The sequence below is a fragment of the Apium graveolens genome, unplaced genomic scaffold (genome assembly GCF_009905375.1).
Source record: "Apium graveolens cultivar Ventura unplaced genomic scaffold, ASM990537v1 ctg3220, whole genome shotgun sequence".
NCBI lineage: Eukaryota > Viridiplantae > Streptophyta > Magnoliopsida > Apiales > Apiaceae > Apium > Apium graveolens.
Genome location: NW_027417992.1, coordinates 23,568 through 41,917, shown reverse-complemented (window position 1 = coordinate 41,917; position 18,350 = coordinate 23,568). Strand labels below are relative to the sequence as shown.

Below are 18,350 nucleotides of genomic sequence, written 5' to 3'. Positions count from 1 at the left end.
AAAATTATAAGATTAACTTATTTTAATTCCTACATTGATAAAAACAAACCAATCAAATAGCTAAATTATAAAATTTCCGTCCATGCACACAGAGTAGACAAACCTTTGAAATTAATTTTATCCCCAAATAATATATTTACTAAATATTTAATAAACTTTCCATGTAATTTTAAATATTTTATTTAATAAATGTGTTTTTTGTTATATATTTGCAGCAAACAATGAAGAAAATGCTCCATGAATTTTAGATGCAAGACTAATATCTTTAGGTGGAAGCCTAAACCAACCGATTGGGCCAACCCCCTAGCAATCGTGGAAGGTCATCCTAAGAAGGCTGTTATTCTTGCATTAACTATAATAACTTAATGTGACTTTAGGTTCGTCTATACAATATTTACTTAAATCTTTTTCGTTTGTACAACACTGTAATCAGATAAATGCTATCAGGCCATCTGTGAATCAAACAGAAGTCACTGCACTAGGTGCATTGCAAACTCTTGAAGATATGGCCAAACTGAGTACAAACAGTATTCCAAAAATGCTCCATGTGAACCTGCATTAGTTTAAGGTGAATTTGTAGCTGATCTGAACGCCCTTGTTCATTATGTTGCAACTGCTGAACTTAACAGTCAACTCTTCAAAGGGAATCTATAGGTCTATATTCTATATTGCTTTTAATACTCAGTTTATTTTTGTTTTCATAATTTCAATAATAAATGAATATGTTTTTTATTTTATTTTACAGGAAAATAAATGAATCAGATTTCAAGCAGAAGAACAGTACTCAATGAGGTGGAGAATATAATTCAAAAAAGTGAAGGAATAATGTCACACTATTTGAAGAAGAAAATGAAACAAAATGAAATATATGTTGAATAAGATTTGTAATTAAAGACTAATCATATTTTTCCTTGTACATATATAAGGGGTTGGGTGGGTTGTATTTTTGACACATCTAGAATTTTAGTTTGTAATCTTAATTTAATTTATGATAGAGGAATTATCAAAAAATATGATTTTTTTAGTTTTTGCAATTTTATTATCTTCCAATATTTTTTTGCAAAAATATGAAATTAACTGAAATCAACCAAAATCTAGCAAATATGCAACAACTCTAATGGAGTTTTCTTAGTTGCATTTTCGAGATTGCATGAGCTAACATGTAGTTGCAGAAACTGGTGGGAGGTTGCATCTAGTTCATTCGAGTTGCAAAAACCCAATTTCTGCAAAAAAAATTTGAAAAATAATATTTTTGCAAATAAAAAATTATTTTTATAATTTTTGGTAAAACATGACAGTATTTTGGTAAAGAAATTTGTATACTGGGCTATTTTTTAAAAAAGCCCTTTATAATATAAGTTACTTTTATTTTCCGCGGCTTATCTCTTTCCAGATTTTACTATGTTTTGTCTTACTTGTACATATAAGATCCTCCATAATTTAATAAAATTGTTAGTCTATAACATAAGTTTTTGGTTATTGTTTTTATGTGTTATACAATTATATTTGTTTCGTTAATTCTATAATGTTAATTTTCTTCCTTTAGGATGGATATAAAGTTAATTTATTTACATTTAATATCTTTTTTTCTCATAAATTTATTTGACTAATTTTTTTCATGTTTTTTAATTTATTGACAAAATTAATATTGATATATACTGTCACCAGATTTATTTTTCATATAAAAAGCTTCAAATTATATGTTTATCCCGTTGTTATGGGTAAAAAACTAGGTTATATTTAATACTATAGTTAATGCTAGGGGTTCGCGAGCTTCAAGAGTCTATTTGACTGCTCTTCTGATTCGTGACTCAATCTGTCTTCACAAGATGCCTACGTACCTTGCTCTATACCAAGGATCAAGTCAAAAAACGTAATTCTGAATTTGTGGGGGCCATATCTAGGCATATGATGCCTTGGATTGAATTAGGATTAGGGGATTTGGTGGACAAGTCTCAGATTTAGAATAGACAGAGGAGTCCTAGAATGTAGGGATTTGCTTCCTTATAGGACCGCGTGGCTTGAGGACAACTCTTTTGAAAGTTTGATTCTGATTTTAACTTGTTTTCTCAATCACTACTTGGGCTAATACTAGGCCTACGAATTTTAATAATAAATTCTTGGTTTGCAGGCCCTTTGTGTCCAATTAATGACATACTGATTATTGGGCCTTAATAACTGGATATTGTCTTTGGAACAAATCGGGCATAATTAAAAGCTACTCTTTTAGTAACTTAATTTTTTGGATTTTTTTTACAAATTTATGTTATTTCCAACCAGGATCCTGGTCGAAATTTCGACTAGGATCCAGGTCCAAATTTCGACTAGGATCCTGTTCGAAATTTCTGCCAACTCGTGTAGCCTAGTCGAATATTTTTGACCAGGATCCATGACCTGGAATTTGACAAGAATCCTGGTCGAAATTTGAGTCAGCTGTTATATCCTAGTCGAAATATTTCGTCCAGGAACGTCGACTTGGATTTTGATCTCAATCCTGGTAGAGCTTATGGTTCAATTCCTGTAGTCTGGTCGAAGTCTATTGACTAGGATCTACGACCTGAAATTCGACTAAGATCCAGGTCAAAATTCCAGTGGTAACTTGACATGGATTTGGACCTCAATCTTGGTCGCATTAATGGTCTATTGTAGGGCCTCTAGTCAAAGTTTTGGGATCCACGACCTAGAACACGACCTCAATCCAGGTCGAATACATGGTCCATTTTAGGGCCTCTAGTCAAAGTTTTTTGACTAGATTCCACGACCTGAAACACTATCTCAATCCTGGTCGAATACATGGTCTATTTTGGGGCCTTTACTCGAAGTTTTTTGACTATAATCCATGACATGAAACACGACCTCGATTCTGGTCGAATACATGGTCCATTTCAGGGCCACTAATCGATGTTTTTCGACTAGAATCCATGACATAAAATACGACCTCAACCATGGTCTTGTTTTCTTCCTTTTCACCATAATTTGTTTGGACTTCTATTTTGTAAATTTTATATGGGACGATGGGCCATGGTCCTTTAGTTGTTTATTTTGGGAACTTTGAGAACTTTCCAGACTTTGGGCTTTAACTTTTAGGCCTTTAACTTTATGGCCCTTTGACGGTTCATCTTTCCCAAATTTTCTTATATATTATAGTGAGTGAATTCACTTCTTTCTCACTTCTCATTCGATAAACCTCTCATCAAAAGCTCTTTGTAATTTCTGTCTTTCTTCATCTTGCTTTCTTTGATCCTATAGTTTTCCAGCGAAATCTTCAAATCTTCATATCTTCTGTAGATATGTTTATTGCATTCTTCATACTTTTTCAGTTTTTTCCCATTTTCTAGGTTTTTTTGAAGAATATCTTAATAGATACTTTGTTTTTCAGATGAATATCTTCATCTCTTCTGGGGGTTTTCTACATTTTTCAAGCATCTATTCACTATGTTCTTTATTTTTCATGTATTTCTCAGATGGCCAAAATGAACGTGGCTAAAAATTTAAGTGAATTCCTCATTCGATCAAGGTATTCTTCTTTGATTGATATGACCAATACTCGGGGGATGAGTATCCGTATGACGCTTACATTGATGTGTTCGATAACGTCAACAAGTTCTACGATGTGAAGGAGCTGGAAAAAATAAACCTCATGTACAAGGTCGAGAAGTCCTACAAGCTGATTTTGGCTAGTGCCGTAGACAAGGCTTTCCATCGGAAGAAGGATGTGTTGTACGTCTTCAGGGATACTATTAGGGCAGGTGCCAGGTTTCCCTTTCACCTCTTTATTCCCATTCTTCTTGTTATGTTGGGATTAATCCCTTCCAACTTCCTCCAAATGCTTGGAGGTTAATTATTTGTTTCTTATCATAATATGCTAAGCATAATTTGGCTACCATAGTAGCTAATTTCAGGAAAAAAATTCAGTTAAAAAAAAGCCCTGACAAGAATCCGGGTTGTGTTTCTTTGAACCAACGCCCTACAATCCCCCATCTTGTCAATGGAAAGTCTATCCCATTAGGGCAACCTCTTCTCTTCATCTTTTATATAGGTAGTCGACGGCATCCCCAATGATATAATATTGTGCGAGGAAGAGGCAAAGGCCTTCGATATCCTCACTAAGGATAATGGCACGTCCCATTCCTGGGACCTTATTAAGAAGACAGTTCTCTTCGATCGTGGGCTCTCACATGTCTAAAAGTAAGTTTTAACTTTAGTCCTTATTCTTTTTTCATACTTTTTTTAACCTATTTTTCTGCTTTTAACTATTGCTTAATCCTTTATGCAGCGGCTACTAAAATAGTAGATGTCACCAAGCCTAAAGACTTGGAGACCACTAGGATAAAGCGGGCTGTAAAGCTTTCCAAAAACCAGTGCCTACGGGATTGCTTCCCTGAGTTTATCTAGTTTAGCATACCTGATATTTATCCGAGTTTCATTATATTGTGCTTTTTTACATGCTTTTCCATGTTCATTCATGCACACTAACTCAGCTTCTAAGAACTCATTTCTTTCTTTAAGCTTCTTATTATCAGCAATCAAACTATCACATTCAATAGTCTTACATATAAAAGTAACATGCAAAGAGTACAACAAAGTTTTCAATTAAGACATATTATCAATATCAACAGGAAATATAACAGAAGGTACCTTATTAGTTCCTGAGGCATTCTCTCCATGAGCTGCAATGGGTGCATAACATTTATCATCATTGTCAGTTTATGATGAATCCATCCAGTTTATATTGGAATTTGTTGTGACCAAAGTTTTTCCCGTTGTCTTGGGGTACACAATTTCTAGATGTCCCCTTTTATTACAGTTGTAACATGTCACCTTGGTCATGTCAAACTTCCTTTCATTGTTGTTATAACCATCACTCCTTTTGAACCTGTCTTTGCCTTGATCATAAAACCTTCTGTTGAAACCAACTTTTCTCAGTGGTTTTCCATTCCTCATCCTTCTGAAACCTTTCACCAGTATTACAGCCATCTTAACCACTTGAGGATCATCCATTCCGATTTCAAAATCATCATCAGTATCTGTGTCAAGATCTGATACATTATCAGTATCTGATTCTTCCATAATGTTCCTTCTCCTTGACCTCTCACTTATCTTTTCTTTGTCTTTGTGAGTCTGAACATTAAGAGCCACAACATTCATCTTCTGACCTTTTCTATTCTTCCTTTTTTGGATCTCCATGTCATGAGTATTCAGCATTCCATACACTTCATCCAGAGTTTGAGAATCAAGATCATATTGATGCCTGATTATTATGGCATGTGTATCCCAATCTTCTGGAAGAGCTCTCAGAAATTTTGTATTTGAGTCTTCCTTTTCATATTCTTTTCAATCCAATGGTAGATAATTCAGTAGTGTTAAAAATCTATCATACATGTTAGTAATTGACTCATCAGCCTTGGCATTAAATTACTTATTTTCTAGCACAAGAACAACTCTTCTATTTTTCTTTATTTCCATCATACCTTGACACTATATTTTCAAGGCATCCCATATTTCCTTTCCAGTCTTACATTCAATAACTTTGTTTGACATCACATTGTTCAAACCATTGTGCAGAATATTCCGGACTTTAGAATCTTTAAGCATAGAAACTTTTTTAGCTTCTGACCACTTTGATTTTTCTTTTATGGCAGAGTGTTCAGGAGCATCTGAACATAGCCACATTTTATATAGGATATTGAGGCCCTGTTTTGATGATATCAACATATTCATCAAGAATAGCTTCAAGGAACATCAATATCTTTACTCTCCATGTAGAGTAATCAGCTTTCTTCAATATGGAAATTTCATATTTTCATACTTACGTTCAGAATTCTTGACCTTTTCAAATTAACAGTCAATTTGACCGCTCAGATACCACTTGTTATCCTGTAAAGTAATTGTTTAAGGGGTTTGGATACAATTACTAAACAAATCGATGTATTATGAAAGTAAAGTAAGAACAGATGAATCAAATAACAGTTTATATTGATCTTTAATAAACTATTACAAAACTCTCTTAAAAATAATATTCTTCAGAGCTTCTAGATTATACGAATACTCGAGTTGTGCACTACAAATTGTGATAACCTATTCCGTGTTTATATACTACACAGCTACAAATCAGTCCTCTATCAATTATAATTAATATTAAAATAAAACTCTAATACTTTACATATCTAATTCAACTACGATCCTATAAATCATGACCTTCTGATTTATCTCGCAGTCATGACTTATCATTCAAGTCATTCTTCAACGGAAAGCTTTGATCAACGGATAAATACTTTAGCTTCAACGGATAATCAATTATGTATATCAACGGATGATATCGAAGCTTTCAACGGATAATCATATTTCAGTAGATGATCATATCCTGATTGTGACATAAATCATGATCTTCGACTTAGCCAATTCTCAACAGCTATATATGTTTCCTCAAATAGTCATTTTAAACAAATAATCTGCTTATTTAAATAAGAATTTCAAAATTTGTAAGTAACTAGCAAGATTGTAATGGCTCAAATAGAGAAGGTCCCTTAATTTTCTTTTTCACAACCAACAACTATTAGTCTCTTCTTTATTAATTATATAAGCCTCCATAAATGTTTAAAATGCAAGCATCCTTCTAGTCTGACTTACTTCCCCATTGCTCTGTTCTGGTAAAATTAAAATTTCAGGTACTGTTAGTAGCTGCCTGGTGACATCTAATATTTCATCAATTATGTGTCTTATTTTATTTCATTTTTTATTTACATTTCAGAAAGCTTTGGAAGCTCCAATAATTTTAAATCTTCACACTGACAAATGTTTCTCTAGACCTTATGGTCTCTCTGTCTCTCTCTCTCACACACAAACTAGTCAAGGAGAAGGTAAGTTATTAGTGTCAATACGTCTAATATATTTATTGGTATGACTTATGTCGAAAAACTCTATTATATGAGTGCCCTGTAAATAACAGTATGCTTTGATTTATTTTTTAAAATAAATGGTTTTACATGTACCAATTGTAATCTAAGTGAGATACAAATTATATCTTGTCACTTGGGCCTGCCCGGAAACACCTAATAAATGTCATAGATCATACTTAAATATCATAAAGATGAGATATACAACTAATTAACTAAATAAATTATTCATGTTATCTTAATTTCTCAATTCTTAGGTGGGATGAACGTTAAAGCAAATAGAGATGAATCTTCACCATATGCAACTATGCTTGCAACACAGGTTGTTTCAACAAGATGCAAGGTCTGGTGTTATTTCTATCGCTATAGACTTGCTTGAAAGTCCTCTTATTGCATGAAATGGATGATAATGACTTTGCAATATTTTCTCATATAAGCTGGCTGGTAAATTGCCCACGAGAACTTGGAATCACTGCTCTTCACATCAAGTTTCGCGCAACGGGCGGAAACAAAACAAAGTCTCTTCGTACACTTGCTCGTTTAGGAATGAAAATTGGTCGCATTGGTAATTCTTTTTTCCTGATTAGCTTATGAATTTGGAAATAAGTAGGCTATATCCATGTAAGGCGTTGATAATTGACTTTCTATTTGCCTTTTTTCAGAGGATGTTACTCCAATCCCCAATGATAGCACTTGCAGAAAGGGTGGTGGAAGAGGAAGGAGGCGGTGAGTTCTGGTACAGCAGCACATAGCAAGTTGCTTTTGCTTTTAGTACGTAAAAATTAGTATAGTATGAGTTAGCTAATGTAATGCTTGTATTTTATTTGAAATGTATGTATAGTATAGTATGAGTAATATTTTGGTATTAGAGTTGTAATTTGGATGAGTACCTTTATGTTTCTGTTTGAATGTTTTTTGTTGGGATGTTGCATTGTTTTGGTTCTCAGTGGCTGTAAATAGTACCAGGATGGTGTGCAATTTACAGAACATTAACATCACAATGGTACATATAAATCGATGTAAAAAATGTACAAAAGACATCATACAAAATAATATTAAACGAAAATAACTAAAAAAACCAATGTGAAATAGTCATTTGACATCGGTTCTGAAAAAAAACTCAATGTATTTTAAGTCAAATAATATCGGTTAGAGAAATTGGTTGATGTTAAACAAAAAGATTTAACATCGGTTTCGTGAAGAACACCCATGTCTTATCCATCATTTCACATCGGGAGGCTAATTTAACCGATGTCTGATCAAACATTTCACATCGGGCAACTAATCTAACCGATGTCTGATCAAGCATTTCACATCGGTTTGTTCGAAAGAATTTTAATAAATGGCTTTTAGAGCTTGTAGGTTTCATATTTTAATGGATAAATACGTCATAGTATACTCATATTCACCTAGTAATACTGTAATATAAGCTGAAATTTGTTGTAAAGACATCACTTTTAATCTTGAAACCGATGTATAGCATTGTAATAGACATCGGCTGTTAACCGATGCCAAAGGCTGATGACATTTAACATCACACGCGAAGACATCGGTTCAGGACTTTTTTAACATCGGTTCTGAACCGATGTCTGATTCCATATTTCTAGTAGTGACTTGACAATACAACGGGTATTATTCATGTTGTAATTCACTTTACACACAAAATTTGTTAAGTTCTTTGATTTCAGAGGTTTACGTTTTCATTACTGCATTAGATTTTAGTTACAGAGGGAGGGGAACTGGGGAGAGGAGGCGAGAAACAGACTCTAGACCTGATGTGCCCCTAGGAATAATTTTGACAATGCTGACTGTTATGTTTGCTAAATGAGTATATAAATGAGGTTTCATATAAATGAAGGTTGTGGATTTGAATCCATGAGCAAGTACTTATTTGGTAAAGCTAGTTTAGAGGTCAAATTATGTCCTTAGCTACATGTTAATGGGACCCTGAACAGATTGAGGCTACAAAATGGATGGTCAATAAAGTTCATCAGTGAGGTTTGTTGATTGATGCAAGAGTATTATTAGTTATGGTCTCATCTTATTAAATTTATTTAGAATATGTGATCAGTTATCTTTTGTGCAATATATCTTTCACTATAATGCTTTGGTTTCTCTATTCCTATCTGTGTTATATGCTGCTTTTATTAGGTATAAATATTATGATGTTTTGTAAGTCGTGACTTTATATAGATTAATCTGCCTATATATGTTTGCTTAAATTTTTTGTTGCCTTTCTTGCCTAGATTGAAAATTTACAGGTCAGTATAATTCTCCTGAATCTAGATAGTATGAAATATGAGATTTTCTAGTAATTGGAAATGCAAAAATCTATTCAAAAGTATCTGTAGCTTGGTTGATATATTATTACTTTTGTCAAAATAATGCTTGATGATTACTTTCTTCACATAGTTTGTGTCTAAAAATTGATGTGCATGAAGTTAAACGCGCAGTGCAAGTTTTAGAAGCAACTCAAAGCATAAGTGAACCAGTGGCAAATTTTTGTTGAAATATTTTCCTTTGTTAGTTTAAAAAGTGAACATGAATGAATTTCACTTAATTAATTTAATTACGATCACTAATTAACAACATGCTAAACTAGAATTTTAGGAAATGGAGTTAAATTTTACTTTTGAATTAGGTATTTTTTGACTAGAAGAAACAAAGTTTAAGAGACTGAGATTCGGTGTTCGCAACAAGTTTACCACGAACTGAATTTTAACTGTAATATCTTATATTTTCAGACAAGTTCGAATTTTAACTGTAATATCTTATATTTTCAGACAAGTTCTAGTTTGATTGAAGGTCGCTGGCAATTAATGTTTACAACGAGACCAAGAACAGCCTCTCCAATTCAGGTACTATGTCATCCTTTAGGTTTGGATTTATTTTGTTTGTGCATACCAAAGTAGCGGTCATGTGTTTTATATCTACTTGTTGGACTTACAAGGAAAGTATGTTTAGTGTTAGATTTTTATTTTTATATGCATTTGTACAAGCATGTAATTTTTTTTATTTGTAAGTGTGACTAGTTTTGTTCATTATTTTTGTCAATTATTAGAGCACACTTGTAAGTGGATGTTGTGTTCAACTATGAGTAGAACTTCATGATTAATGTGTGTTTGGCTTGGATTATTGACTCCTGATATTAGTTATTTGAGGTGTAGATTTATATCTTGTACTTTATGTTATGCATTTCTTCATATGCTTATGTATAGTACAAGAAACCAATTGCAAGTCATGTTGTAAGACATGTATAAAAACATGAAATACAAACTAGTGTGCTGCTTGTATTGAAAATCTACTTTCATTTATGCAGGGTTTCAGGTATGCCATTCTCTAGGAAGAGGTAAAAAATCTGGTATGGGTACACTTTATATATGGATTGCATGGAATGAACGGAAGTCTCATAAACACATCGCATCAATAATAATTTTGCTCAACTTTGCGCAACATTTTCATATTATAATGACAATGGTATTCTTTTTATGGATAATGCCCAACTTCTTAGTCGGATGGATTATTTTTACAATTATATTTATAGACTTTCATCATTTTTAATTTTAGATTAATGTGTTTTACTTTTTTAAGAATGTAATGTATTTTACTTTTTTAAGAATGTAATGTATTTTACTTTTTTAAGAATGTAATGTATTTGGTGTGCTTGCTTTGGAACAATATATCAAGGTATATACTATGACAGTGGTGTATTTTGGTAAATATTGCTTGTATTTCGTATTATTTGGTAATGAAATGAAAATTTTATATATTTTTAGTCTATGCAAATTTATAAAAAAATGGAAAGACGGGCCCACGTGCGGCGTCCATACTTGTGGCCCACCTGTGGCCCTCAATATTTGTACAGATTGTCAAACACCTGTTGTAACACTGGTCTAGTCCTATTGCAACCCTCGATGACGTTGCATTAGCTTGTTTCTATAACAGATATTCAGGCTTGCAATAAGGTGTGTCGTTGTTGCAATATAATTCTTTCTCAATGGCTAAAATTACAACCCTCAAAAGCTTTGCCATTGCCTTTTTGGCACCGATAGCAACAGTTTTTTGCCCTGTAATAATGCTTGTTGGAAGTTGTAGTATGCAATATATGTGGTAGTGTTTATATGTAAAGTGCATAGTAATGATAATGTTACAGACCCACTGACTACGTCTTTGTCTTTTTTACTTATTAAAGAGATTAAAAAATTAAGGAGAATCAAGGAACTTTAACTTCGAATTTTGCCGAGTATAACGCGTGTGGTCAAGTTGAACTTGTTCTTTTTAACAACAAGTTCAAGTGGTCAACCGTGCTAGATTCTTATTCAAGATGTTTACTTGAGAATTAAGAATAATTTAATAAATATAACACCAATCTTAAATAATATTTCAATATTTGAAACAAAGATTTTGACCACTTAAGGTAAATACGAGTTTAGAGACATTGGTTTTAAATAAAAAAATAGTTGTATTTTTTTATCTCCAGTTATAAACTTAAGTGCAAGGACTTGTAAAAGTGTAAAATAAAGCCGGTAACTCTTCTAAAGTTTCTACTAAGGCTCCAAAAAATACTATATGAATAAATCAAGAACAAGTACATTTTTATGCCAACAAGAATGAAACTTGAAAAGCAAAGTGTATAAAGCATATATCTAACAAGTATGTGTCCAAGTACACTTAATATACATAAAATATCCAAATTATGACTCTTGAATATACAAGGTTTCAAGTTCTTCAAATAGAGAGTGACCTATAAGAGAAACAGGATAGTTATAAAGCCGAATAACATACAAAATAGTCGCGCGAAAATTCACCGTAAAACTGTCTCAAGGGGGTTTGCCTTGTAAATAGGCTACCTAAGTAGGGTTTGGGGCCTTCTAAATAAGGGTGAAGAAATATGTGTTTTATGTGAGAAAAGGTGATGAAGAATAAGACAAAATCAAATTAAAGAATGAGAGGTTTAGGTGTATTTTTATCACCAAAAAGTAATAATTTTGTGCTGAAAAAGTAAGCTAATAAATTCCTAGGCTCAAGGAATGTCTGCCACATTTTTCTCAATTTGGACATGAATAATAACCGAACGGTGCACTTACCGATGACCAAAATATAGTTTTTCAACGAAAATGAAAAAAATATTCCACAATTATGAAATTTTGGTAATCTCCAAAAAATGTTTAAAATCTCACCATCAAACTCATTGATTTAATATGAATTTTCACAGACTCGTAAATTAATTGCGCATCGAATTTAGGGGTCCTAGATTAAAAGTCATCCAAAATTGGTCAAATTAATCTACAAGTTAATATGTAAAGTTCAAGATTTCAAGTCTAAAACATATCTGGAGGAATGTTTTTTGGATTTTTGGAATGTTAACGGAGCGACTAAATACACATTTATCTTTACACACCAAATAAACAAAAGTTTTGACTTGACATATAGTAAAATGTAACATTTCTTATAAAATAATGACTATTAGGTCTGAGAAATTATTAAGTATAATTAAAAAATAATTTAATATTGATAATAAGGATTTACATGTATTCCGGATTTACGCTTATTTTGGAGTAAAAGATGTGTTTGGTCCTTTGGTATTATAAATTGAATTAAAATATTTAAAACTTATATTCAGTATGTTTATGATCAAAATATTTGGGTACGATATGCTTATAAATCAATTGAATAGTTTTAGATTGTAAAACGAGTGTTTAAAAGTTCTCCACATTTTTCCTTTAGCAGTTACCTAAGTCTATTTGACAAAACCAAACTAGTATAGAATATATCCGTAGATTGACAAATAATTTACAAACTAAATAAATATGTAGGGAAGCATTTATGATTTATTTATCCAGAATATTTGAGTTCGACTCGATTTTGGAGAGTGGCCCACATAAAACCTTATAAAATAAAATTCTAACTATATTAGTGATAATACCTAAGTTAAGTCCACCTCTTTACTCTACATATGAAGCCATGTCCCAAGACTCACGATGGGCAATCTATCATGTGCATAAATTTGACTAATAAATATATACTAAGGTAAAGTTTTACCACCCAGATCAATGATACCCTCCTCCTCCACATACGATGTTACCCTCCTCCCAGAAGACTCGTATCTCTTGGACCATCCTTTAGTACTCAAGAACAAGAGGAGGCTTACATGGAAGTAGTTAATATGACAACAAATCATAAAAAGGGACATGCCATCATGTCATGTCTGTCACCAAAAAGGAGCAAATAGCTGGACTAGAAGTTAACGGGATGTAGCATCACCTATTATAAATACCAATCTAAGTCACATAAATGCAGACCCTCGAATTCACATAAATACTCTGATGCTCACATTTACTCTCACCACTTAAGCATTCATACCACTCAGAAATAGTAACTCTCAAACATTAAGTATTTATTTTCCAATTATTGTTTCTTGTTATTGTCAACCACTGGTTACTTACTCTCATGCCGTAGGTGTTTGACGACCATCACCTTCTTGTGGGCATTGTTTTACAGATTCCCAGCCATCAGCTACAACACATCTGCGTGAAAACATCAACAGAACATGGTATATTTGGTAGAGTGAAGCAAGATGCAGTATTATTTGGCGCTAGAAGGGGGGGCTTTTCTTATGAAAAACCTCAATCAGTTTAACTTTACGTTTCAGCAAAAAAATAGGAAATTTCGGTGAATAAAGATCAACTAAATCCTTTAATTAGGTGACATGTATTCATCAAGAAGAACATCCATGAAAATTAAAATTTTACACACTCAAAAAAATTTCTAATTCATTTCCTCACCCGTGTCGCCTCTTTTAACTATGAAGAAGAGTAATCTCAAAGAAGAATGTTTTACTAACTCAACTTCTTTTTTCACCCTTGCGGCCTCCTTGATGAGTGAGGGAATGTAATTTCAAAGTAAGAAATTTTACTAGCACGTGAGAGAGAGTAATCTAAAAGCACATTAATTATTCTCTCTAAAATTTAAAAAAATGTACTATCTCTATAACTCGCTAGCCTCATTTCTCGTCATTGTTGCCTTATTAGCGGGTGAGAAAGGTCCTCTTATAGAAAAGAATTTCTATATTTTTATGAAATACTACTATCATAGCTCCATATCTTCACCTACATGGGTGAAGAGGGTCCTCTCATAACTCCATATTTCATCTTATCGTCTCCTAGGAGGGTGAGGGACGGTCTTCTCAACGCCTAAATATTCACAATCCCAAAATTTAATCAATTGGGTGATGGTGTTAAATCAATTCACAACTTCTTATATGCCAAGAAAAATCATCACATTTTGAAATTTATAGATTACATTGGTAAATGTTCATTTGGCAACCAAGAAAAAATTCCCTCATTCGTGAAATATCCTCTTCCAAGGAGGACATTATTACCCACAATCCAACATGAGAACTCTGCATGGATGACTACTTTACCTCGATAAAAAGTGAAGCATGGCTAATATAATTTTTTATAAGGCTTCCAACTCATTAAAGTCATAATATTTCCATGTTTACTAATAATGAGGCTTATACTACAAGAAAACGGTCAATAGATATCATCAATTTAACATCGGTTGCATTGACGACCGATGTTAAATTGTTTTTGAATATCATTTTTTACAAAATCGATGTTAAAGTAATATTCACACAACAGTTGAAGTAACAAGGGATGTCTAAACTAAATTTTAAAAAATTATAAAACACGTGATACATACATTTACGATTACTTAAAACATTTCCCCCTTTTACATATAAATCATTTCCCCGGTCAACCCATTTTCATTTCCCCAGCTCTTCACAAACTCACATCCACTTTTCTTTTTAACTGAGGCTCTACTCTTAATCTACACTCAAGAACATTCAAAACCTAATTCAAACCCATTATATACAATCACAAACCCTAGATAGAATCTTAAATCCAAACTTAATCGAACACTAACCCTAGATTGAACCACTAATTCGGTCAAACCCTGGAATCAAACCCCCAAATATCATATATCTAATTAGGTCGTAGCCTCGGTTCTTTCTTTCAACTAAAACACTCTGTTCTTGCATATGAATCTTTAATCTACTCGATTGTGCTATTAACTAAGTCGATTTGTAAGTGTGTCTCTAATTTTCATTTCAAACTTCAATTTTTGGGTTTTAATTGAACTTTTTTTACGGATTGGTTGATTCTTCATCTTGGGTCACCTACAAAGTAAGTTATTTTGCGATTTAAGTTAATTATGTATGCATATCTCTTTTTTAGTTGGTATATATTTGGTTTTTGTTATATATAAGCATGTTTCTCCAATTAAATTTTTTGTTTTTCATGCTTTTTTTGTTACTCTTCTATTTTTAACAGATTGTTTGTTTGTTGTTGTCGTTACAGGCTTGTTTGTACTTTCTTGTTTGATGCGCTAGCTTTCGTCGTTGGTTCTCTTGTTTCTTGCTTTTTTTGTTCTTGTAAGTCTCTAAATCTATTATAATAGTAAGTATTTCCTGATGATGAAATTTCCATTGAGTTGATCATAATACTCATGTATACGACTTACGTGTTAGATTATATACAATGCTCGATTGATTAGTGTGGGATATAGCTACATTATTCTGCAGTTGTTTTAATTTTTAAATTCCTTGTGTTAATAAGAACCTTTGATATATTATGATTTGAATCAAATTATCACTTTTGGGAAGTGAAAGTACAAATTTGAAGTTCACAATACACTGCTTCTTGAAAGGTTACAGCTTAACCGTACTCAGAAAAGATCAAGTGAAGTGGTTGGATTGCCAAATGGGGATTTTCAGCCTTTTTCTGCTGTTTCAATGTCGGTGCTCAAGGTGCTTCTGCTCACTGCTCTTGGATCATTTCTTGCGGTGGACAGTATCAATATAGTCGGCCAATATACTCGGCCATGATGAACGAAAACATCTAAACACTGTATATGCAGTATGATATATGGTCTCTTGCATCAATTTTTAGTACTTTGAAAGTAATTTGGAGTAGTCAATAACTCTAAATTAATTAGAAATTAACATTCACGTTGTTAAAAAAAACGCAAACTTGAAGTTCGAGAAATATATGCAAATAAACCTCTTAGTACTTTGTTTCTTGAGTGTATATACTATTAAATTATTTCTTGTGGTTACATAGAATAATTTTATGTAAATCGGTTCTGGACTTCTGTTTATAATCATCTTAAAGGGATTTGAGGAGAACTATGGTGATGCTATACATTACTCATACTGCTCATGCTATGAGGAAATTTTTTAGTTTAGCGTACTCTTGTTCTTTTTGTTGTTGAGTTATAGTTCAAACATATACTTGACCTCTTGCAGGAATGGAGCCATCCCACTTGTCACTCTGATAATTGGTGCATGCATACCCCTTGTACCAGTTTGTCCTTCAGCGTCAGTTTGCACTTCCACCTGGGATGAATATAGGTATACTCATCAATCCTCGCTTTAATTATTTAGGACAATATAATAAGTAATCTGGCTTCATTGACATCTGGGGAATAAAAAGAAAAAAACTTTAAGTGTGTTGAACTCGTCTCTGTTCGGTGTGAGAGGAACCATGATATAGTAGATCGGCAAAGGTGAAAGCGAGTGTTCTATGATTATGTTGTGTTGTTACGCTTGTGCTTTGGTGTCACTCTCTTTTTGGTGTACTTCCTTCATCTGGCTGGTTGGTTATGTTTTGCTGATCTACAGTATTACATTCCCTGGTCTTTCATAGAAGCGTAGTTCTTTCCGTTCTTTTACATGTGAAACATAAATTATTGCTACCACGTAAACAATCTGTTGTGAGTAGTTAAGATTCCTTCAGCTAAAACAAAATAATTAGCATGAAACTCAGTTTTTAAGAACCAAGGTTGGTAGGAATTACAAAATTTAGATAACACCAAGGTTCATCATCGGATACTCTACTTGTTTGCAAATAATGTAACAGAGGAAAATCAGAACACATATTTGATATGTTCATCAAGCTACAATATTATTATACTAAAGTGTGTGAGATGGTTCCTCCCTGCAGGATGTATGAGTTAGGCAACTATTTTGTTAAGTACGTTTGGAATTATTTACTTGCTGATTTCATATTTTATTACACTAGATGTTCCCGGGGATACTGTTTTGAGAGCCTTGCGACAGAAGGTCCAAGAAGAGCTGAAGGAGATACATCGCATAGATTATAATGCATTGAGTCCCAAATTATGGATCAACATATATACTTTTTTTGTAGAGATGATGGTGGACGACTTATACGCACAGAGCGCTTAAGGACAACAGATATAGCAGAGAGTTAAAACTAAGGGTTACTGGCAGGTAACACAGTAACATTGATATAACTCCAAAATCCACTGCTAGTCGTTATTTTTCAGTCATGGGTTTATAAACGATTCTGGCGATAGTTATTTCATATCTTCATGACCAGACTACCTCGCTTCTTTTCTTAAAATCTTCCATTTTCTGTACACTTAATGTCACCATTTCTATTTTATGGTTGTAATTGAAGAAGAGATAATTCAAGTATTTGGTTCAATAAGCCATTAATTTGGGAACCAACTCATCAATTTTTACGTAATGTTAAGAGTTTTCCATGTGACTCTTTATTTGTATGTAATTTAGAAGCTGACGATTGACAGGGAGAAGTTTGTCTTGCTTTTGCGGACGAGATGTTGGGCTGGCTATACAGAACTATCAAAGAGAGTAGGATTATTAAATTTGTGCATTAAACTTTCAGTGTTCTACTACAGGAATGAAATTGCTTCATCAAAAGATATTTCTTTTTAATTTATATGCCTTACCATGATTATTATCCATCTTGACAATCAATACTTTTTATTTGAAATCAGATGAGCAAGGTTTTGGTGTATAAAAATAAGGGATACTCTGATCAGCACAGGAAGTGAATTCCCCTTGTTTCCTATAACAGATTTTGTATATATAGATATGGACTATTTAAACAGCTCATAACAAAAGACCGAAAAGAAGAAGATGCAGAAAGTTGGCTTGAGGTGATAAGATTCCACTTGTTGCTTTCTTTTAGGCTTCACCATGCATCCGATTTATCAAAGAAGGCATTCTTTTGGATGTTTCAAGAAGAATGTATACATTATGGGATGTAGTAGATGATTTGGAATTATAAATTGCAGAACATTATGTATTGCTTAGTTTGGTGATATTCATGGCAATTTGAAAGCTTTTTGCGAAAATTTATTTTTGGTGTTTTTTGGTAATTTTTTGGGAACATAATAAATGTATATAACACAGCATCCAGATGCTTAAAAACCTATGTGCTTAAAAACCTATGTGCTTAAAAACCTATGTTAAACATAATAATAATACATCATATTGTGCCTTTAAGACATCAGTTTTTGATGTCTACTTTGACACTTTATTGGGTTATTTCACATGTGTTACACACTGATGTGTAAAGGAGTATATAATATCGGTTCCAAAGGAGAATTGATGTCGTAAAA

At 32.8% G+C, this 18,350-nt stretch overlaps 1 protein-coding gene and 1 long non-coding RNA gene across 3 annotated transcripts; both read left to right on the top strand.

The window, feature by feature from the left end:
- The first annotated feature begins 6,504 nt into the window (after positions 1-6,504).
- On the top strand, positions 6,505-7,626 carry LOC141701022 (small ribosomal subunit protein uS11-like). Its single transcript, XM_074504666.1, has 5 exons — positions 6,505-6,522; positions 6,752-6,860; positions 7,154-7,218; positions 7,266-7,461; positions 7,559-7,626. Exons 1-5 carry the CDS (start codon positions 6,505-6,507, stop codon positions 7,624-7,626), a joined length of 456 nt encoding a protein of 151 aa, XP_074360767.1.
- A 7,034-nt stretch (positions 7,627-14,660) lies between these two features.
- Positions 14,661-18,071, top strand: LOC141701021 (uncharacterized). 2 transcript variants are annotated; one of them, XR_012566634.1, is made up of 7 exons: positions 14,661-15,085; positions 15,260-15,333; positions 15,609-15,708; positions 16,207-16,311; positions 16,982-17,193; positions 17,514-17,577; positions 17,724-18,071. It is a non-coding gene; the product is annotated as an uncharacterized LOC141701021 (long non-coding RNA). The 2 variants fall into 2 exon arrangements; XR_012566633.1 differs by lacking the exon at positions 15,609-15,708.
- The last annotated feature ends 279 nt before the right edge of the window (positions 18,072-18,350 follow it).

Excerpts from the sequence above, each read along its gene's own strand:
- LOC141701022 (XM_074504666.1), top strand. Across the intron at positions 6,861-7,153 it reads ACAAACTAGTCAAGGAGAAG|GTGGGATGAACGTTAAAGCA; the intron begins GTAAGTTATTAG and ends CTCAATTCTTAG. Across the intron at positions 7,219-7,265 it reads CAACTATGCTTGCAACACAG|ACTTGCTTGAAAGTCCTCTT; the intron begins GTTGTTTCAACA and ends CTATCGCTATAG.